The 17,165-nt window shown below is 41.1% G+C and overlaps 1 protein-coding gene across 8 annotated transcripts; it reads left to right on the plus strand.

The window, feature by feature from the left end:
- The first annotated feature begins 8 nt into the window (after positions 1-8).
- On the plus strand, positions 9-16,955 carry LOC118113490 (myelin basic protein). Of its 8 annotated transcripts, none has more exons than XM_035163245.2 (7): positions 9-143; positions 8,959-9,063; positions 9,185-9,211; positions 10,057-10,086; positions 12,090-12,170; positions 12,312-12,330; positions 15,499-16,955. In XM_035163245.2, exons 1-6 carry the CDS (start codon positions 24-26, stop codon positions 12,312-12,314), a joined length of 366 nt encoding a protein of 121 aa, XP_035019136.1. In that variant the 5' UTR covers positions 9-23; the 3' UTR covers positions 12,315-12,330; positions 15,499-16,955. The 8 variants fall into 8 exon arrangements, with proteins under 8 accessions (XP_035019136.1, XP_035019139.1, XP_035019134.1 ...); XM_035163248.2 differs by having other exon boundaries at positions 12,099-12,170; XM_035163243.2 differs by lacking the exon at positions 12,312-12,330.
- Positions 16,956-17,165: the final 210 nt, after the last annotated feature.

A 17,165-nucleotide genomic window follows, 5' to 3' on the forward strand; every position in this document is an offset into this window, starting at 1 on the left:
TACCAACAACTACCGCTACCACCATGGCATCTGCTAGCAGCTCCGCACAGGCCGCCTTCGGGCTGGGCCGCAGGAAGAAGAGCCCCGGCCTTTTGGATCAGATCGGAAAGTTCTTCGGAGGGGACAAGAAGAGGAAGAGCAAGGTGAGAATGCAGGGAGAGTTGAGGTTGAAAAAAAACTCGACCCTTCTCATGTATCTCAGTTCATTCTGCTGATTTACTCCCAGAACCACTTATTTTTTAACTTCTAATTCTTTAGATCTTGTAATAATTTGTTGCATTATATAGAAACGTGGTGGTTTTAATGTTGTTTTCATGGTGGACCTGAGTCTGATACTGTCCCACGATTCATGGTAACTGGCTGATAGTTGACGAATCAACGCTGTTTAATGACTTTGGGTGGAGTTTGTTTTATTTGATTTTCTTTTATTACAAAGAGGCTGTGATTTTGAATCATTTTAAGGATACATTTCTATATTGTTCCGTTTTTCTTTAAATGGTACTGACATGCGTAGCTTTTGTTTTTAATATATCTGTTGTAAATGTGAAATGGTGGACTTTGTTAGCTTTTTACTGTCAAATTACAGTTTGCTTATTACAACTTTTGACAGAGTGGAGATAAGAACAGCTGTGTTTGAGTTCAGGTACTTCCCTTAATCATAACGATGATGGTCGGATTTGATGCTGATATCATTAAGATATGATGCTGGTACATTTTCAAGGCTTTGGGGATTCTTTGGAGAGTTAGTGCTGCTTCGTCGAAAATTTGTGACTTTAATCCTTTGTCTCTGGGCTCATTTTTAAACATCTGTGATAAGCCGGCCACAGGGAGGTACTTTGCTGCAGTTTGCACAGTACAGCAGTCTGCGAAGTCACATTCACAATTAATGATTATATTATGCTATAAATGATCAAAGAGGAAGACGATGTATATTAACATATAATGATATGCAGTATATTTCAGTAGGAGCATATTATCACCCCCCCGAATATATACAGGAGGCTGCATCTCATAAAGTAAAAGAGCAGGCTTATCCAATCTGTCAGACAAGTAATTATGAGCCTGCATTGCTATTTAATAAGTCTGTACTTTAATGAGGTCAGGGAAGCAGAGTTTTTATGATAAGTAAATATTAAACTTTATTAATCAGGTCTACTTTGTCAAAAAAGTAAGAAAAAGATAGTTTGGGGTGTTGGCTTATTTTTACTGTAGTGAAAGTTCTGTTTGTGCTCCTGGCACCAGTTTGTCCATCACTTCAAACAGACTGGGATCTACTTCCAGTCATGATGGACTGCCGGGCACTGTTGCCATGGCTATTAAGAACCAGACTGCAGCTTTGCTGGTTCCACGCCTTTCCACTCCATGGGGCCCTTCACTCAGTGATGCCATCTGGAGGTGGTGTTGAAACTGGGATTCCAGCCTCAGTGTCAAATGTGGTGTAAATGTTCATGGACACCACTGAGCATTCATTGTGATCCTGACAAACACTGTACTGCAACAAGCTGAGGCTGAATCCCTCAGCCTCTTGTAGGGATTTCAGGAGGAAGGCCTGGCAGTGTTACTCTGTATGTCCCCAACATGAGTCACATCTGTACAGCTGTGGTGCAACATGCACGTCACTGATGATGGTGAAAGGAAAGCTATGTTACTCAGAGCTAAATCCTGATAATAACATCCACCATTTCTAACTCTTGGAGCACTAATCAGTGCTTTGGCAAGGAAATCACTGAGCAGGATGAAAATATGCAGTCCCCCCCCCCCCTCATGCCTTATGTCAACTATGAAAAGGTGTTCAGTGTAAGATTCAGGATGAGAACATTATTTTATACATGTATGCTTCAAGTCTCAAGGCTCATTTATGCTCAATGTCGTCTGTATTTGTGGGCATTTTCTGAAAGCTTACAGTCAAAATAGGGCAGTACCACCTGAAATCGTGGGGGGGCAGTGTAGCCAATTGTTCAAGCAAGATGACCATAAGGAAGAAACCAAAAGGAGGAAATTTCATCAATGGCCGTACTTTCTGAGACTGTGATTTTTTTAAAGAAGCTAAAGGCATCTATACCATTTTTTAGCATGGCACATAGTCCAACTCCTTCAGCGTTGCCGTGATTGTATTTGTCAGAAATGATCGACTCTGCACTGCCCTCTAGTGGATGCGTTGCTTCACAACCATGCCGTTAAAAAGCACACGCAGAGGTGTGAGCCTTATGAGCTTGTGACCGTTTTATCATTCGAAGCAGGAGCATAAATGAGCCTTTAGCAGGAGCCTGTTCTGCTGATCAGATGATTTTGTTTAGCTTTTTGTGAAAACTGTTACTTCTTGAAATGTTCAGGGAAAATGTCAACAGAACAAGTTGTGAAGCTTTTAATTAACATTTAGGCTCGTGATCAATTTGCTGCAGTATTTTGTTTAGATTTTCTTGTTCTCTTTTTGCCACAAAAAAAACTTGTACAAAGATATTTATATACTATATATATACATATATATGTATATATGTATGTATTCACCAAGGGTTTGCCTTCAATTGATGAGTGTTAACATCTCAACTTCTCAAGTAAATGACTGACAGGTTCGCCCCACCTCTGTTGCCTAGCAATGTAAAACAAAAGAAAAAACAGGCTGCGCTAACTTTCTGCTGCAAGCACTTATTTTTCCAGAAAGAATTCATAATGGAAAATTTTTTTTAGCATAGATTCAGATCTGCCCTGCCTGTGTGCACAGACACTCCCAACATATACTCTGACTTGTTGGCTGCAGTGTTAGAGGGGAGATTGTGTCCTTGCTTGCTGTTATAGATTATGCTATGCATGCTTATTTCAGTAAAGCTCAATTGTTTTATGGTTTAAAGCTTTGTCTGATTTACTTTATTTTCAATCTAAGCCTGAGCTTTGACAAAGTGTTAAAATGATGAAATGAGAAACAACACCAAAAAAAACAAGAAACGACTGCAGGAAATCAGCATTTGAATGCTAACAGTTTTTTGTTTTTTTTTTATCATTTCAAATTACATGGGTAGCTAATTGGAGGGGAAATTAAGTTTGCATGAACATTAGTAAAATAAAGAATCCTGATTTGCATATGAATTTCTTGAATATATATATATACGAGGCAGGAGTGATTTATTTTTATGAAGCAACCTTTTTCTGAGGAACAGAAACCAAAACCTGTGTGACACTGTACTCTAACCGCCGGGGTCTCAGATGGAGCCCCACATCAGCTGTAGCTCACCTCAGGTTCACATGTCTTTGACCCAGTGGGAGAGTTTGGATGGATCGCTGCTGATCCCTGCTCTGTAACGCCTTCAACTCTTGTAACCATTTGTATCTGTTTCTAACCTGATCCTGTTCGGAGCTTTTTTTCTTTTTGGATTACTGCTTGATTAAAACTCTTTAACAACACTCTGTTTTTTTTGTTGTTTTAATTCATGTCTCGATGTCTCCATTTTTTTTCCCTCTTCTACTGTTGTGAATGTGTGACGAATTGTTCTAACTGCTCGGCTAACTCCTGTTAACACTCGCCGTGCGACTAAGAAAAGCAACGAGATGTACGATGCTTAACTTTGAATATTCATTCAGCGTGTCTGGGCTTTGTTTGCATCCTCGCTCTTTAAGATTATAGACGTCAAGACAAATAAATATATTTCACAGTTGAGTCAGTCAGTCACATTTGTATTATGCGAAAAAAAAGGAATTATCAGAGTTTAATGGAAAGTGGAGCTACTGTTTATCTCCCTTCTGATAGTTGGGAGTAATGGCTGACTGACTTCAATTGTTTTTTTGAGCCTAAAGAGGAAACAGCGAGATGAGAGAATGAAATAAACTCTGTGATCACCACGCAGGCTCCTCGTCCGTGTTTCCTGGAGACACATGTGAATTTAAAGTCATTAATTTAGATTTATTTTGGAGAGAAGCGCCGCTGCTATTGAGTCATTTAAATTTTGTCAGAAGCAACTTTGTGTTAACGTGACCAGCAGCATGTTCGCAAGAGTTAGGCCTCTCGTGAGTTCCTCTCGCAGATTCAGTCAGTGCAGGCTTATTTCAATTTCTGTTTTCAGATGCTAAAATGTGCCATTGTATTCATCTCCAGTAGCCGGGCGCCCTGACACAGGAGGTTTGCTACACTAGACAAACACTGTCTAGGAGCTTGGAGAGACTCGCATTCTAATTTAATTTGATTTAAAGAAAAGGTGCAAATGATTGATACAGGAGAATTAACAGCAGGCCTTCCTTATCAGCCCCACATTGAAAGAGCCAGTGCAATCTCTGTGTGTGTTGCCTCTGAGTTTGAGAAATGAAAGGAGCAAATGTTATTCAAGCATTTCATTTGGATGCTGGTGTTATGGGCTTCTTGGCAAATGTTTAAACAAATGAACCTTAAGGGGCCGTGTGGAAATTATTGCGGTGGGGAGGAGGCCTAAATATTATGTGTCTTAATTAAAAAAGAAAAGAAAACAGTCTCCCCAAAAAGTATAGTTTCCATCATCCATCATTTATCTACACCACTTCTTTGAGGGTTGCAGGGGGAGCTGGAGCCAGTCCCAGTTGACATGGGGCACAAGACGAGGACTGACATACACACACCATTCAGACCTGGTATTAACATCCGTCCTGAGTGATCCGATCACAAGTGATAAGCATTAAGCAAGTGTGAGCGTACTCAAATGTACTCAAAACACAAAGATTTTCAAACTTATCTTAAAATAAAAAATAAGTGTATATATCCCCTTCACTTTTCATACAGTCCCTTAGAAATTAGTTTTTCCTTCATCGGTCCTGAACGACAGCACAGATAAAGGTTTAATTAACCTTTTTACTCGGTGCTTGATCTCATGTGGTGCGAGACCTGATTGCCTTTCCAATATCGTGCTGCGTCTGTCAGTGGAGTCTATCTCCCCTGACAGACGCACCGCTATGTTTGTCAGGCAGATCGATTGGCCCAGCACCGCCGCTGTTAGTCAATCTGAAAAAGTGCAACTACAAAACAGAAAAGATATTCTTAAGAGTTGAACGTAGTAATTACTGTGGACCTCAGGTGCACAGGCTGATCTGTACATTTCAGGTGTGAAGCTGCAGAGACGCTGACATCTGTAACTCCGCTTCCTAACCACTGGGGGGGCATGGCTGTGTGAAACAGAGAAGTGCTGCTTCCTCCCATGAAAGGGTTTACTAATGATGAAGATAACAATTCTCAACCATGCATGTCCAGCTCTCCCCACTCCAGGATTAATTATTAAGCATCATTCATAATAAAGCAGGCTGCCCGGGCAGCGACCTCTGATCTCTGCGATCATTAACCTGCACTTTGTGGTAAGCTTCGGGTCGGGGACGTCTTCGTCCTGAATCCTGATTTCTGCCATCGCCCTCCTCGTTTCCCCCAGCTCATAATACATCATCTGAAGAACAATGTACAGAAACATCTGAGAGATGCTCACAGAGGTAAAGATTAAAGAAATAGTTTGGTGAGAGTTAGAGGAGAAGATCGACACCACACATCTGTCCGTTAAAAATGCAATGAAAGATTTTTTGGCCACATGGGGACATTGTATGTATTTCTTATGTACATTCCCCAAGTTTTTGGTTCCTACCTGCTCGTGTTTACGGGGATAATTGAAAAGGTGACGTATTAGACATGCCATTGAGAGAATGAAAAAGTTGGGTGTTACGTTTTTGCCCATCTGCGATAAGTATTGAGTTGTATTTTTGGCAACTCCACTAGCTTATTTAGTCAATTTCCTTTTTTAGTACTCAATGATAAGTTAAATTTAGTATATATATATATATATATTGTTATTACTATTTGCATCAGTTTATCATGAAAAGGTATTTTCACTGTTTAAAGTAAGAAAACACTTGGCAAGAAGGAAACTGAGGGTGAATCATGTACATTATTCATTTTCATCAATGTCTGTATCCTAAAATATAGAAATAAAAATGAACCTACAGACTATTTTGAAAAGCCAGGAGGTTATTCACAATTTATCTTTTATACAAAGTATTTTTTGAGTGCGGATAAAAGGAGTAGAAGAAGAAATGGCTGAAGTGACGACAAAAACTGCAACACATAGCAAATCAAACACTATTATTAGGAAATCAATGTGTGTGTGTGTGTGTGTTTTACAGGCAGATGAAAGTGAGCTCTCTCGTACAATCACACCTGAACCACTTCTCTTCAGACATCAAACAGGGTCAATGATTGCGAAGGGAGATTTTGAGGAGAAGTTTGAACAGCCAAACGGCAGCAATGGCTCCACCGGTGGCAGCACAAAATACTGAGCACTTACCAAAACGGCTTCATATTTAGCAACAGGAACAGCTCCGTCCTGGCAGAAATGCCTCTGTGCCACTGCTGAAGATCTGAAAGTAGCCATCTTGATTAGGAGTATGGCACAATGGAAACATCACACCCCAAAAATATGTGTACATCTCAAATTAAATTCAGATGCATCTGCTTAAACTGAATGTAATATTCCATCCTCATGAGAACAGACACGCAAGTTATTATTTGTTCTCTTTCAAATGGAATAATAAAGTCAGAAAAAAGTTTTTTTCACATCAAAGGGCAGAAATTGGAGACGGCACCATCCAGGATTCATACAGCTTCATTTCCTCTCCTGTTCCTTCTCTCACCTCTTCTTCTTTTCTGCCCCAAACAAAAGGCGACGCCGCCAAAGCTGCTCTATTTTCTCCCTCCTCCCATTTTTCTCTCTGCCTCCATCATTTGTATCCATTCAAAAAACACAGTAGGTGATGTAATAGACTCACACACACACACAGATACACACAGAGTAGCATACACATTAAAGAGGACATAATTAATGGGGGTCACTGTTGAAATACTGAGGAAGCTGCAGGAGCTGGAATACACATTATGACAACAGACATCACATCGTTGACATAGTCATTATTATAAAAGCACATTTGGTGGTTATACAGACTGACAGAAACCTTTGGCATGAGTCATAAAAACCATGTTAGTTGGTCCATTTTCACAACCCTCCCCCCCCAAAAAAGACAGTAAAGGTGGCACGTGATGTGACAGCGCACGTCTCTCTCACATCGTGTGAACCGTTGCACTGCAGATACTCCCCCACACACACACACACACACACACACACACGCACTGATGTAGACACACACTTTTTCCTCCTGCATTAATGGGGTCACAGAGAAAAGGGCTGAATGAGGCAGCATTAACTGAAAAGACTGCACATACTGAGTGGGTGGAAATGTGTTTGTTATTCTCCTCCTCCCGTGGGAAGCAGGTTGGAATCATACTTTTCACCTGTTTTGTGTCGGAGCTGTTTGCAATTTTTATTATATTTTCTTTTCTCTCTTTTCTTATGCGCACCAGTTTTTTCGGGGCCTTAGAGACAGAGGGTATGGACCTGCGCTCGTCTTGGTAAAGCCCTTGTAAGGTCTGACTTCGAAGCGCTTGGCTGCATTGACTTGTGTGTGCAGATAATAATTCATTTTCTTGTTTGAGATAAAGCCATGACAAGAAAATACAAAAAAAAGAAAAAGCTTCTAATACGAATTTGTCAAATGTCACTTCAACACACACAAACTCTCAGAAGTGCTCGACACCAGACCTTTTAGCCAGTCCAGACGTTTTTATGAGGAACATGCGTACAATTTCAAAAAGAAATTTGCCTGTCACATCTGAATTGGGATAAAAATGCCGACCAGTCTCATACTATAATAAAGTAACAAATGGTTGGTTGTACCATTTCTATAATTACAGTAATTATACCGATAACCCTGATCACTTTGGTCCCTATAATTGTGTTACATGAATTTCACATGGTTTCATGTCTGCACCCGATCCCTTTTCTTTGCTCTTCAATTATTTGCAAATATTGGAAAGGGGTGTTGAGATGTTGTTTAATTGCTCTGAACACATGAATACTACACTTATTTTTACAGTGTCCATGCTTTTCTCCACATCCCCACGTCAAAGCACATGAACACTCCAAAGTCGGAAAAAACTTCACAACTTCACCACCTTTTGAGGAGCATGGGAACGCACAGTTTATGAAAATCTGAGGGTGGATGGAAGTTAACAGGAGATTTATGTCTAAGTAGAGCAGGCAGCATGAATATATACAAATTCTCAGGTGGTAGCTCCCAGCAGCCACGTCTTTCTGTGGTTTGCAAGGTCAAGAAGTTCAAACCTTAATACAGCGAAGTAACTCTTTACACAGGTGTTGGAGCAGATGGTGAAAATGACCAGAAAAACATTGAAAGAAAAGTTTAAAAAAATGTAATTTAAATTATAAGTTTCTAACCATCACTGTGCTGCAGATTCTTATTTCTTCCCTCCACTGTTACAAACCACAGCTGCATGCACAACACCACACATGGTACGTGCTCTAAAGCACTGTAGCCTGATCCATACCAAACAATAAATACATCCTTTTTATATGTTGATCTAATGTTCTGAAGTTGAATATTGCAGCATTGTGTCTTGTTGCTGCCTTCGATGATTATAGACAAAGATAAAGTTATTACATCACCTGTAAATTGATTCAAAATTCAATTCAGAACTAAATGATTGTTAAATAATCTCATTTATGCAACAGTTCTGAGCCGCTGTTGTTTCCCATCAGCCACCTCCTGTGGTGCTATGGCAACACGTCATTTGGGTGCTTTTGTTTTCATCAGTCAACAGGTAAGTAGAACAAGCAACAGGACGGCCTGTTCAAATGGGAGTTATTTCAATGGTTCATTTATTTCATTCCCAGGAGGCAAATAAACTCTTTTGTAACAGGGTTACTTCTCCATCAGTTAAGATACTAATCCTACACTTAATGATTTTCAGTATTTGAGGAGGCATTTCACTCTCAAGAGTTGAAGCCCAAGTCAATTTAGTTTTGTGCATAAACATACATGTAACACGTATGTCTATTGTTCCCTTTCTTTCCTTTCCCTTCTTTTCCTCTCCTCTCCTCTCCTTTCCAGGGATCTTTCCGTGGCGCTCTCTCTCCAGGCCCTCAGAAAGCATCTGCAACCTCCCCTCGTAAGCGTGGAGCAGAAAACGCTGTGGTCCATTTCTTCCGCACGATTGTGAGTAATGCTCAGAATGAACTCCATTGATCAGTCACCGACTCTTCTGTCCATTCCCTGTGTCTGTTTCTCCTGGTCTCTCACTAACTGTGATGAATCTCTGTCATTAACTCTTCTTCAGGTGTCCCCTGCCCCTCCTAAGTCCAGGGTGAGTCTGAGTCACACTGACACTTTGCTACAAGTTAAAGTGCATACATACATGTACATATACACATATACAGATGTAGAGGACAGTAAATGTACAAATCTTTAAGGACAGACACCATTTGCATACTGTTTGGTAAAGAAGAGCACACTGGTACTACTACATTAACTCAAGAAATGCAACAATCAGAGACGTAACAAACATATTTGAGATATTTAGGTCCTCATGTGCACTTTCCAACATTTGCAACTATAATTTTGCACCAAAAGTATGACAAATGTGCAAAGAGATACAATGTGCAAAATCAGCTGGACCTTTAACTTCATTTTTGAACAACTGAAGGAAACACATCGTCCAATCTTAACACACAGTCCATGGGTCAAACAAACAACAGATGACATCATTTTGGGGGGTTTAGGGGTGCAACATTGCATAACAACAGTTTCTTAGCTGTTACTGAACTATATTCATCTAACACTATGTAAGATTATTGGTGTATATGCTGAGTGTTTTCCATGAGGCCTATCAATTTAAAGGGTTTCACATGTGTATTTAATGCATTTATGTCTATGTTTGCTGCTGAATGTCACTAAACTTGTGCCCTTCTCAATGTGAGCATCTGCCTCGCTCCTCTCTCCTTCCCCCCACATATCTGCCCTCCTTCCCTCTGTTCCTCATCTGCTCCTGCCCCCCCGTGACCCTGTGACTTCTCCCCCTCCTGGACGGACCCTCCTACCTGCCTCCTCTCCTTCCCATCCTGCCTTTGCGCTGAGTAAGACCCACGTTTCTATTTTGTCCCCTCTGTCTTTTACCCCCTGTGCTTGTCTCTTGTTGCTCTACACACCCAGTGGACAGGACTAGCAGCCAAGATGGGCATGGTAGGTTTGGTTTGCCTGATGAAATTGAAGCAAAGGGCGAGTGAGGCCATCCTCTAAAACAGTGGCTCCATTTCCATATTGTCTCCATCAGGCACTTTAGCCGTTGTAATCCGTCCATTCATCAGCGATGCACTTCCCTCCGACTTCAGTCCATTTCAAACAGATCATTTCCATTTCGTGGCTTTTTCGTGCCGCCTAACTTGTCCATTTCACGTGCGCACATTTTTATATTCATGACAGCACAGGCATTACTCCTCTCTTCATTATCCTTCTTTCATTTCTAAATTCCTCTGCGGCTGGCTGAAGTGAGGCTGCCTTCTGCTTTAAGTGACGTTATCTGCACTTCATTGAAGCTCCTGGTGATAGTGTGTTTGCTTAATCTGAATCATGAGGCAGCTCTAGGGTGGATGGGCGTAAACTCTATGGAGGGCATTCCTCCCCCCAAATTCCACACACTCAATGAAATCAATTCCCTAAATATGCCTGATTTTGAGGGAAATCTGTAAAATAAAAAAAAATGTCCTTTCTCGAAATGTTAAAGAAAGTGAAATCAAATTCCTGCATCAGTCCCCTCAATAGAAATCACACCAGCATTTAATGGGTTCTTCCCTGACCCTTAGCACACTCTTCCACCAAGTTTCATGGTAATCCATCCAGTTGTGTTTGTGTAATCGTGCTAACAAACAAACAAACCAGCGAGCAAACAAACAGGCAGGTATGAAAACGTAACCTCCTTGGTGGCTGTCTCAGGCTTTCTTCCTTTCTTTTTCATTAATACGTCTAGTTACTTCAGCTTTCCTTTGCAATATGTTGCAGTCAGTCGATACATGCAATGGTTCATAAAGGACAAGAAGGACAGTTTTGCCTGTGTATACTTTGAATTTGAATCTGAATCCGTTTTTTCAATCTGCAAACTGAAGCTTTTCCAACTCAGTGGAGCACATACCTCCACCGAGGCTGAACAATCCCACAAAAGTTAACTTCTCATAGTAGAAATGTAAAAGAAATAATGATTTAATTGACATAAAACTTAGTTTTATCCCAGGTCCAAGCACAAAGATTACTGTAAAATCATAACCTGCTTGATGAAGGTGATTACACTGCTGGCTTGGTGTTTGTGAGCGTGTGCAGGGTGAACGTTCACACTGAGGGTCAGAGGCTGTGTGCCACACTGCCAGTAAAATAAAGCCTCTAATGTTCTCTGTGGTTGTTCCTGTTAAATATGAACACACAGCAAATCCATCTAACTGTGTTTTAAAGTTCTGTTTGAAGGGAATTAACCTTCAAATCAGTTCCCATAGTTCATTTTCCATTTTCTGATGTGATTCAACATCAACATCTCTGCATGTTTAAGCGTAACCAAAATAAAATACATTTCCTCCACTTTATTTCCTCCTGTGAGGAAGTGAATAAAGGAACTTCCTGAATGTCACAAAGACAGAACGGGAAACAGACTCTTCAAGAACTGATGAGCATCGATTTGTCCTTTGCTGTCGTGTTTCTTAAGTGACAGCTCTCGGTCTTGGTACTGTAACCTGCAGGTATATGGATTGATTGACATGTGGTCTCGAGAGGGTGTGGCCTTCACGTTTGGACAAAGAAAATTCCCGCCTCTTTTCCTCTAAAAGAAAAAAATCATTGGTGGCTTGAACCTTTTCCCTTTCTCACCGACCCTCTTGCTGCTTTACAGCTCTTTCGCTCATGTATAATTCAATTAAAGCTCTCGGATGAAAACCCTCCAGCAAGTGGAACACAATTATACTGTAAAAGTAGGGAGCAACTGGATTGCACATACAGAATGGATGGCCCGGATACTTTCAGTTTTCAAGAGCACACCCCGGAGAAGCAGGTTTTATGTATCATATTCTCTCCAGACTTTTCTGTTTGTCTTGTATCATCCCCTCTCCCCACTGAACTGAAAAGCAATAAAGGGCTCCATGCAACAGCTCAGTCCCCAGCCAGACATCTCCACGACTCTCTGACACACTCTCTGTCTCTTGCAGGGCAACCAGAAGTCCCAGTCTAAAGCCAAGAAGGCCAGTGCAGGGGACGGAAAAGGCTCCCTCACTAGGATCTTCAAAATGGTAAAGAAAGACACTGTGTTACAACGTTATATCCAAGTGGCTCCTCTAAACCTTTTACCTCTCAAGGAAATGAAGCTGAATTGAAATTTGAATATTTCATTAATCACTTTCTTTGCCCTTTTTTTTTTTTTTCTGCCGCAGTGATGATATCAGCAGCAGAGTGAGTAACTGATACCTGATGTAGTTGAGTTGAAGTCACTGCACATTCGTACAACATTGATACGCTCAGAAGACATCCTAATCTCATCACTACTGCAGCTGCAGAATAATAAGAGGCTTTTAGAGGCCAGATTGATCATCGTGCACGCTACCAGCTTTGACGCCAGCTCGGGTATAATCATGCTGTGGATGGTAGATCCAGTTTTGAGAAGGGTCCAGTGGGGGCTTTAGCTAACGTACTTTAACTGCTTTACAGGGAAGAGGTTGCTTGTGTAAAATGTATAATACAGCAATATCTTGCAGTGCCATCAATATCTTGCCAAGCCCCATGAGCTCCTTCAGGCGCTTTGGTGGACTCACTGCGCACAAATGTTAGAATATGAAACTAAACATTGGACTCTCTCTGTCCCGTTGTGCTCATATTGAAAATCAGTTTTATATGCAGTCTATGAGAGTTCTGAAGTTTTTTTTACTAACTTACTGCACATGAAAGCAATAGCAGGGAGGACGACGCCAAATTCAGAAGCTAGTTTGTAACATATTTGTTCTGTTTTGTAAATGTTATTATTTTGTTTGTTTCTTTGGATAAAAGCTTTTTTTTAAAGTCTTAATTCAACATAGGCAAAATGTGCCCCTACCACATAGAAGACATTATATACAAATTATAGGAAAATGTATCCATGTTTTATAAGTCTCTTAAATGTTAACGATATACAAAGTATAGTTATAATTGCTTGTAGTGTCTTTGAATACAAATCATTTATAAGCTGGTTCAAAATTTGTACAATGTCCTGTCACTGATTTATTTATAAGTTACCGTTATATATTAATAGCTGCCATCATTCATTATTTTATAGTAACAATAACTCAGATGGCTGTGGGGCTGTTTGAACTTAGAACTAGTTCTGATGGTCACAGCCCCTGCACCAGAAAGACAAGTCACCTTACTCCAGTGGCTCTCAGTATGAAGTGTGCTGCAGAGATCAGGTGTTTCTGTTTACAGCACATCCACACCCGCGTCTGCGCTTTTCACCAAACGCTCTACTGACTGCTTTTTCATCCTGAGATATTTGTTTTCTTTACTTATTTTCATTTATGGGACATTTCACATGTCAGAAACATCATCAACATGCACACGCTCGCAACGAATCCTCCAGATAATCTCCTGCTGTTTTCTCACATGGGCTCTTTGGACATTATCCTGCTTTTAATTGGGGGCTGGCAGGTTGAAACTCGGGAGAATGTCGGATATTTGTCATTTGTCCCCTACTGATAATGTCAGGAGATTATCTTGAGTTCAGTGGTTTTCCGAAAGCAGCTTTAGTGTTTCTGATCTGTGGCGATCGTAGAATATCAGACTTTTAAAGTAAGACATTAGAGGTGAAATAATAAGTCAAAGAAAAAATGAAATGTCAAAAAATGAAAAGTCCAAACTGCTCAGAGCACAGATGGAAGATATGACTCAGTTCTCCTGTGGTGACTAAAGAGACCTCAGGGATTCAAACTCCCACACAGAGAGTTTCAGGACATTTAATCTGTTTTCATACTGAATGCCATGAACAGGAGTGGCAGCTCCCATGCTCTGTCAGTTCACCCCCGTCAGTGTTTCATCAGCCGGGCTCTCTCATGGCACCTTACATTAGTTGGTTTAGCAGCTAGATACTGACGATGGACAGAAATCCAAATTTCCCCGGGGGCTGTGTCCTCTTCTGTAGTGGCTAAACTGTTGTCACTAATCTACATGAGAGTAAACAGTGTGGAGATGAAGAACTTCTGGGACGCTGGTTTCAAATCTCTCTGATAGGACTAATTAACGCCGGCTCTGTGCCGTCACACCATCACTTCCGTTTTTTTTCTGCGCTCGAATGGCATCACGTTACAAATGGAAATGAGCACAAAGCCACATTCACTTTAAATGAATGTTTCACACTTAGTTTCTATTCATTTTCTGCTTTCAGATTTAAATCTCCGTTCACTTGCTGTTTATTGAGTTTTCCTCTTTCATGACAGACAATGGATTTCATCTGAGGAAAAGCTTCGAACAAAAGCTCAATCCTCAGCCTTCGCGAGCCATCCATAAAGATTTGTCTCATGTGTATAATCTTTCTTTCTCTCTTCCGGAGTCCTCTACTCTTCCTGTTTAGTTTTTTTTTTTATCTGAATAAGAGAGTTGGAAGAAAAACAATACAATGTGGTTTCAGAGATGGCTTTGTAGTAAACACAGAACATATTGTCTGGAATTCAGGGAACAATGAAAAGGGGAAACAGGGTGTTTTGGTTTTCCTCTGAAAACCTTAAGGACATATTTGCCGGATTTTTGGAGCAATATGTTCCAACAGCTTTACCTCCTGTCCAACTCTATTTCCTCTCATAGGACAAATACAGCACAAACTTGCCGTAGCACAAACCATTTTCTATCAATAGCAAAATAATAAAATAACGTGTGATAAAAGTTGGAAGTTTTGGAGTCAGAATAAGATTCTGAAACATTTCCCTTCACCTGAGTATCTGCATCACATTTCTGACTATTCTTGTGTTACATAGGTTGTATTGTGTTTGCGTCTCCTATTCCAATTGGCTTTACTTTGATTTTTCATGTGTTCAAAGTTTTGACTATTGTCTAACTTCTCTATTTACAGGACCACTCTGATATTTTCAGAGTTATTAAGCCCTGGTCTTGTTTTTCAGTTGAAAAGCTGGAGAGTTATTTGATTTAGTGAACCGGCATGTGACCATGGCTGTGTCTCAAATCTCTATTTTACTATGCTACTATATTACTATACTATACTCGTTATAAAGGGACTTCTATGTAGAGGACGATATAGTATATATATCTAGCAAAAAAAATATGTACGTATATATTTACACCATTCTCAGTTTTTCTTGTCAATGCGGTGAACGCAATGCATGATGGTATATTTACTCAAGTGGTGACTAGGAGTTGTACACTAGCTGTTCACGATGCACTGTGGGATACAAAGAGTGCACTATATAGGGTATCAAAATGATCTAACCTTTCCAACACCACTACAAGATGGCAAATTCACTACAGGGTGATTAGTGAGTGACAAAGAATGAAAACAGAAACATCCCAGTGGTTCTTTAACGCCAGACAAGCGGGGCGGCCACGTGCACATATTCATCTGATGATGTGTTGTGTGTTTTGCAGGGAAGCAGGAGCGCTTCTCCAGCCAAACGCTGAGGTCCCTCTCCACTCGACACCCCCCCTTCCAACAGCTCGAGGGCAGACGTTCAAGAACACGGGACTAACGTGGGGGAGAAAAAGAAAAAAAGAAAAAGAGGACCCCGCTCACACTCGACCTCCCCTCCACCTCTGATAACACTTTAATGTTTCGCTAAATCCCTCGCCTCTCCTTACCCCCGCCTCCGCCTTGGCTGGTAGATAGCGACACAATCTGTTGCCCCCTCCCCTCCATCCCTCCCTGCATGCGTTGTGCTGAGTAGTTGTCATCATGAACTGTTTGCTGAAGTTGACCCTGAAGCCGCTCACATGTGCAGCCTGAATGACCCCTGCTGACCCCCCCCGCCGTGGCTCTCTCCCCTTATACGTGTGCTGCTTGAGTTTCTGTGGACGTCTCACGTAGTTTCTCTACATTTAAAATAAAGGTGGCTGAACTGAAGCACACCCGGAGCAGCTGAAAGTTGAGGCCGGTGCAAGTCCGACTGACTTGACCGTCATTGCCGCTCGTTGACTTGGATGAAAAGGCCGGGTGGCTTCTGTTTTTAGTAAAGAGTGATTTTCTGTCTTGTCACGCTGTCGTTCGTCGAACCCCTCCGTGTTTGATTGTTTTCAAATAATATATTTAACAGTGTTCACATTGTTATGAGAGCCATTGTGTTCCACCCTCGTGTCTTTAGATGTAGCTAAGTGTCCTGTCATGTATGTCATGTCAATCTGTGTTTGTCGTTACGGCTGGCTGCAGGTTTTTTGTGGTGAAAGATACACTTCTCAAACTTTCTAAAATCAATATCCTGTAGTAGCCACCGTGAGCAGTAGATACATTAGTCGTTTCTAATGCGTCGTTTCTTTTTCAGTCCACGAGATAATGATTTCCACTCATTTTCCTTTCCACATGTAGAACTAAAGAATTTGACAGTGAGCTATTTTCCATTTTTAAAACATTCCCACTCTGAATCTGAAGCATGAAGCCAGATTCAGAGCTTCCATCTCTGCTTCAGTGTAGTCTTCTCTATGTTTCGTAAGCACAGCACAAGTGCCTTTTCCTCCTGACTACCAAAAAACAACGTGCTGTGTCTCCTCTTTGTGGATAATTATAAAGAAAACACAATTTCAAGAAGGTGCTCTGTAACTAACTCTGTATTGACACATTATAAGGTGTTTACTTGGGAATGTTGTCTGACAGAACTGTGCCACTAGGGCTGTTCCAAACGTCCCCTCTTTCCCAACGCAGGCCTGTGTGATGTGTGGCGTCCGCCTCTCCTCCTGTTTGTGCGTGCTTGAGCCTCATTGAGTGCTGTGTAGTGTTTGTTTCTTCCCCCAAGTGAACGAATGTAAAGATCCTCCTCATTATTGTATGTGTAATAAACATGACCAGCCACTTAACTGAGAATGAAAAATAAATAAAAAGGATAAAACCAACTCCATTTCTGTCTCGTGGAGTGTCTGCTTTGTTTACCTCCACACGACCACTGAGGGGGCACCACATTATAACTGAAGTGAGTTGTGATACTGGGCCGGGTCACGGCTCCACAGCAAACAGAGGTGTGACATCGTTTCTTTCATAGAGTCACTGAGTGAGTGATCGTCATTCACGATACTGAGCTGCAGCAGCTGGAGCTTCTTCAGGCTCAGGT

The sequence above is a fragment of the Hippoglossus stenolepis genome, chromosome 8 (assembly GCF_022539355.2).
Source record: "Hippoglossus stenolepis isolate QCI-W04-F060 chromosome 8, HSTE1.2, whole genome shotgun sequence".
NCBI classification, from domain to species: Eukaryota; Metazoa; Chordata; class Actinopteri; order Pleuronectiformes; family Pleuronectidae; genus Hippoglossus; species Hippoglossus stenolepis.

Coding starts and splice junctions, on each gene's coding strand:
- LOC118113490 (XM_035163243.2), top strand. CDS start 24: ATGGCATCTGCTAGCAGCTCCGCACAGGCCGCCTTCGGGCTGGGCCGC. Junction 144..8,958: donor ACAAGAAGAGGAAGAGCAAG/GTGAGAATGCAG, acceptor TCTCCTTTCCAG/GGATCTTTCCGTGGCGCTCT. Junction 10,087..12,089: donor TAGCAGCCAAGATGGGCATG/GTAGGTTTGGTT, acceptor TGTCTCTTGCAG/GGCAACCAGAAGTCCCAGTC.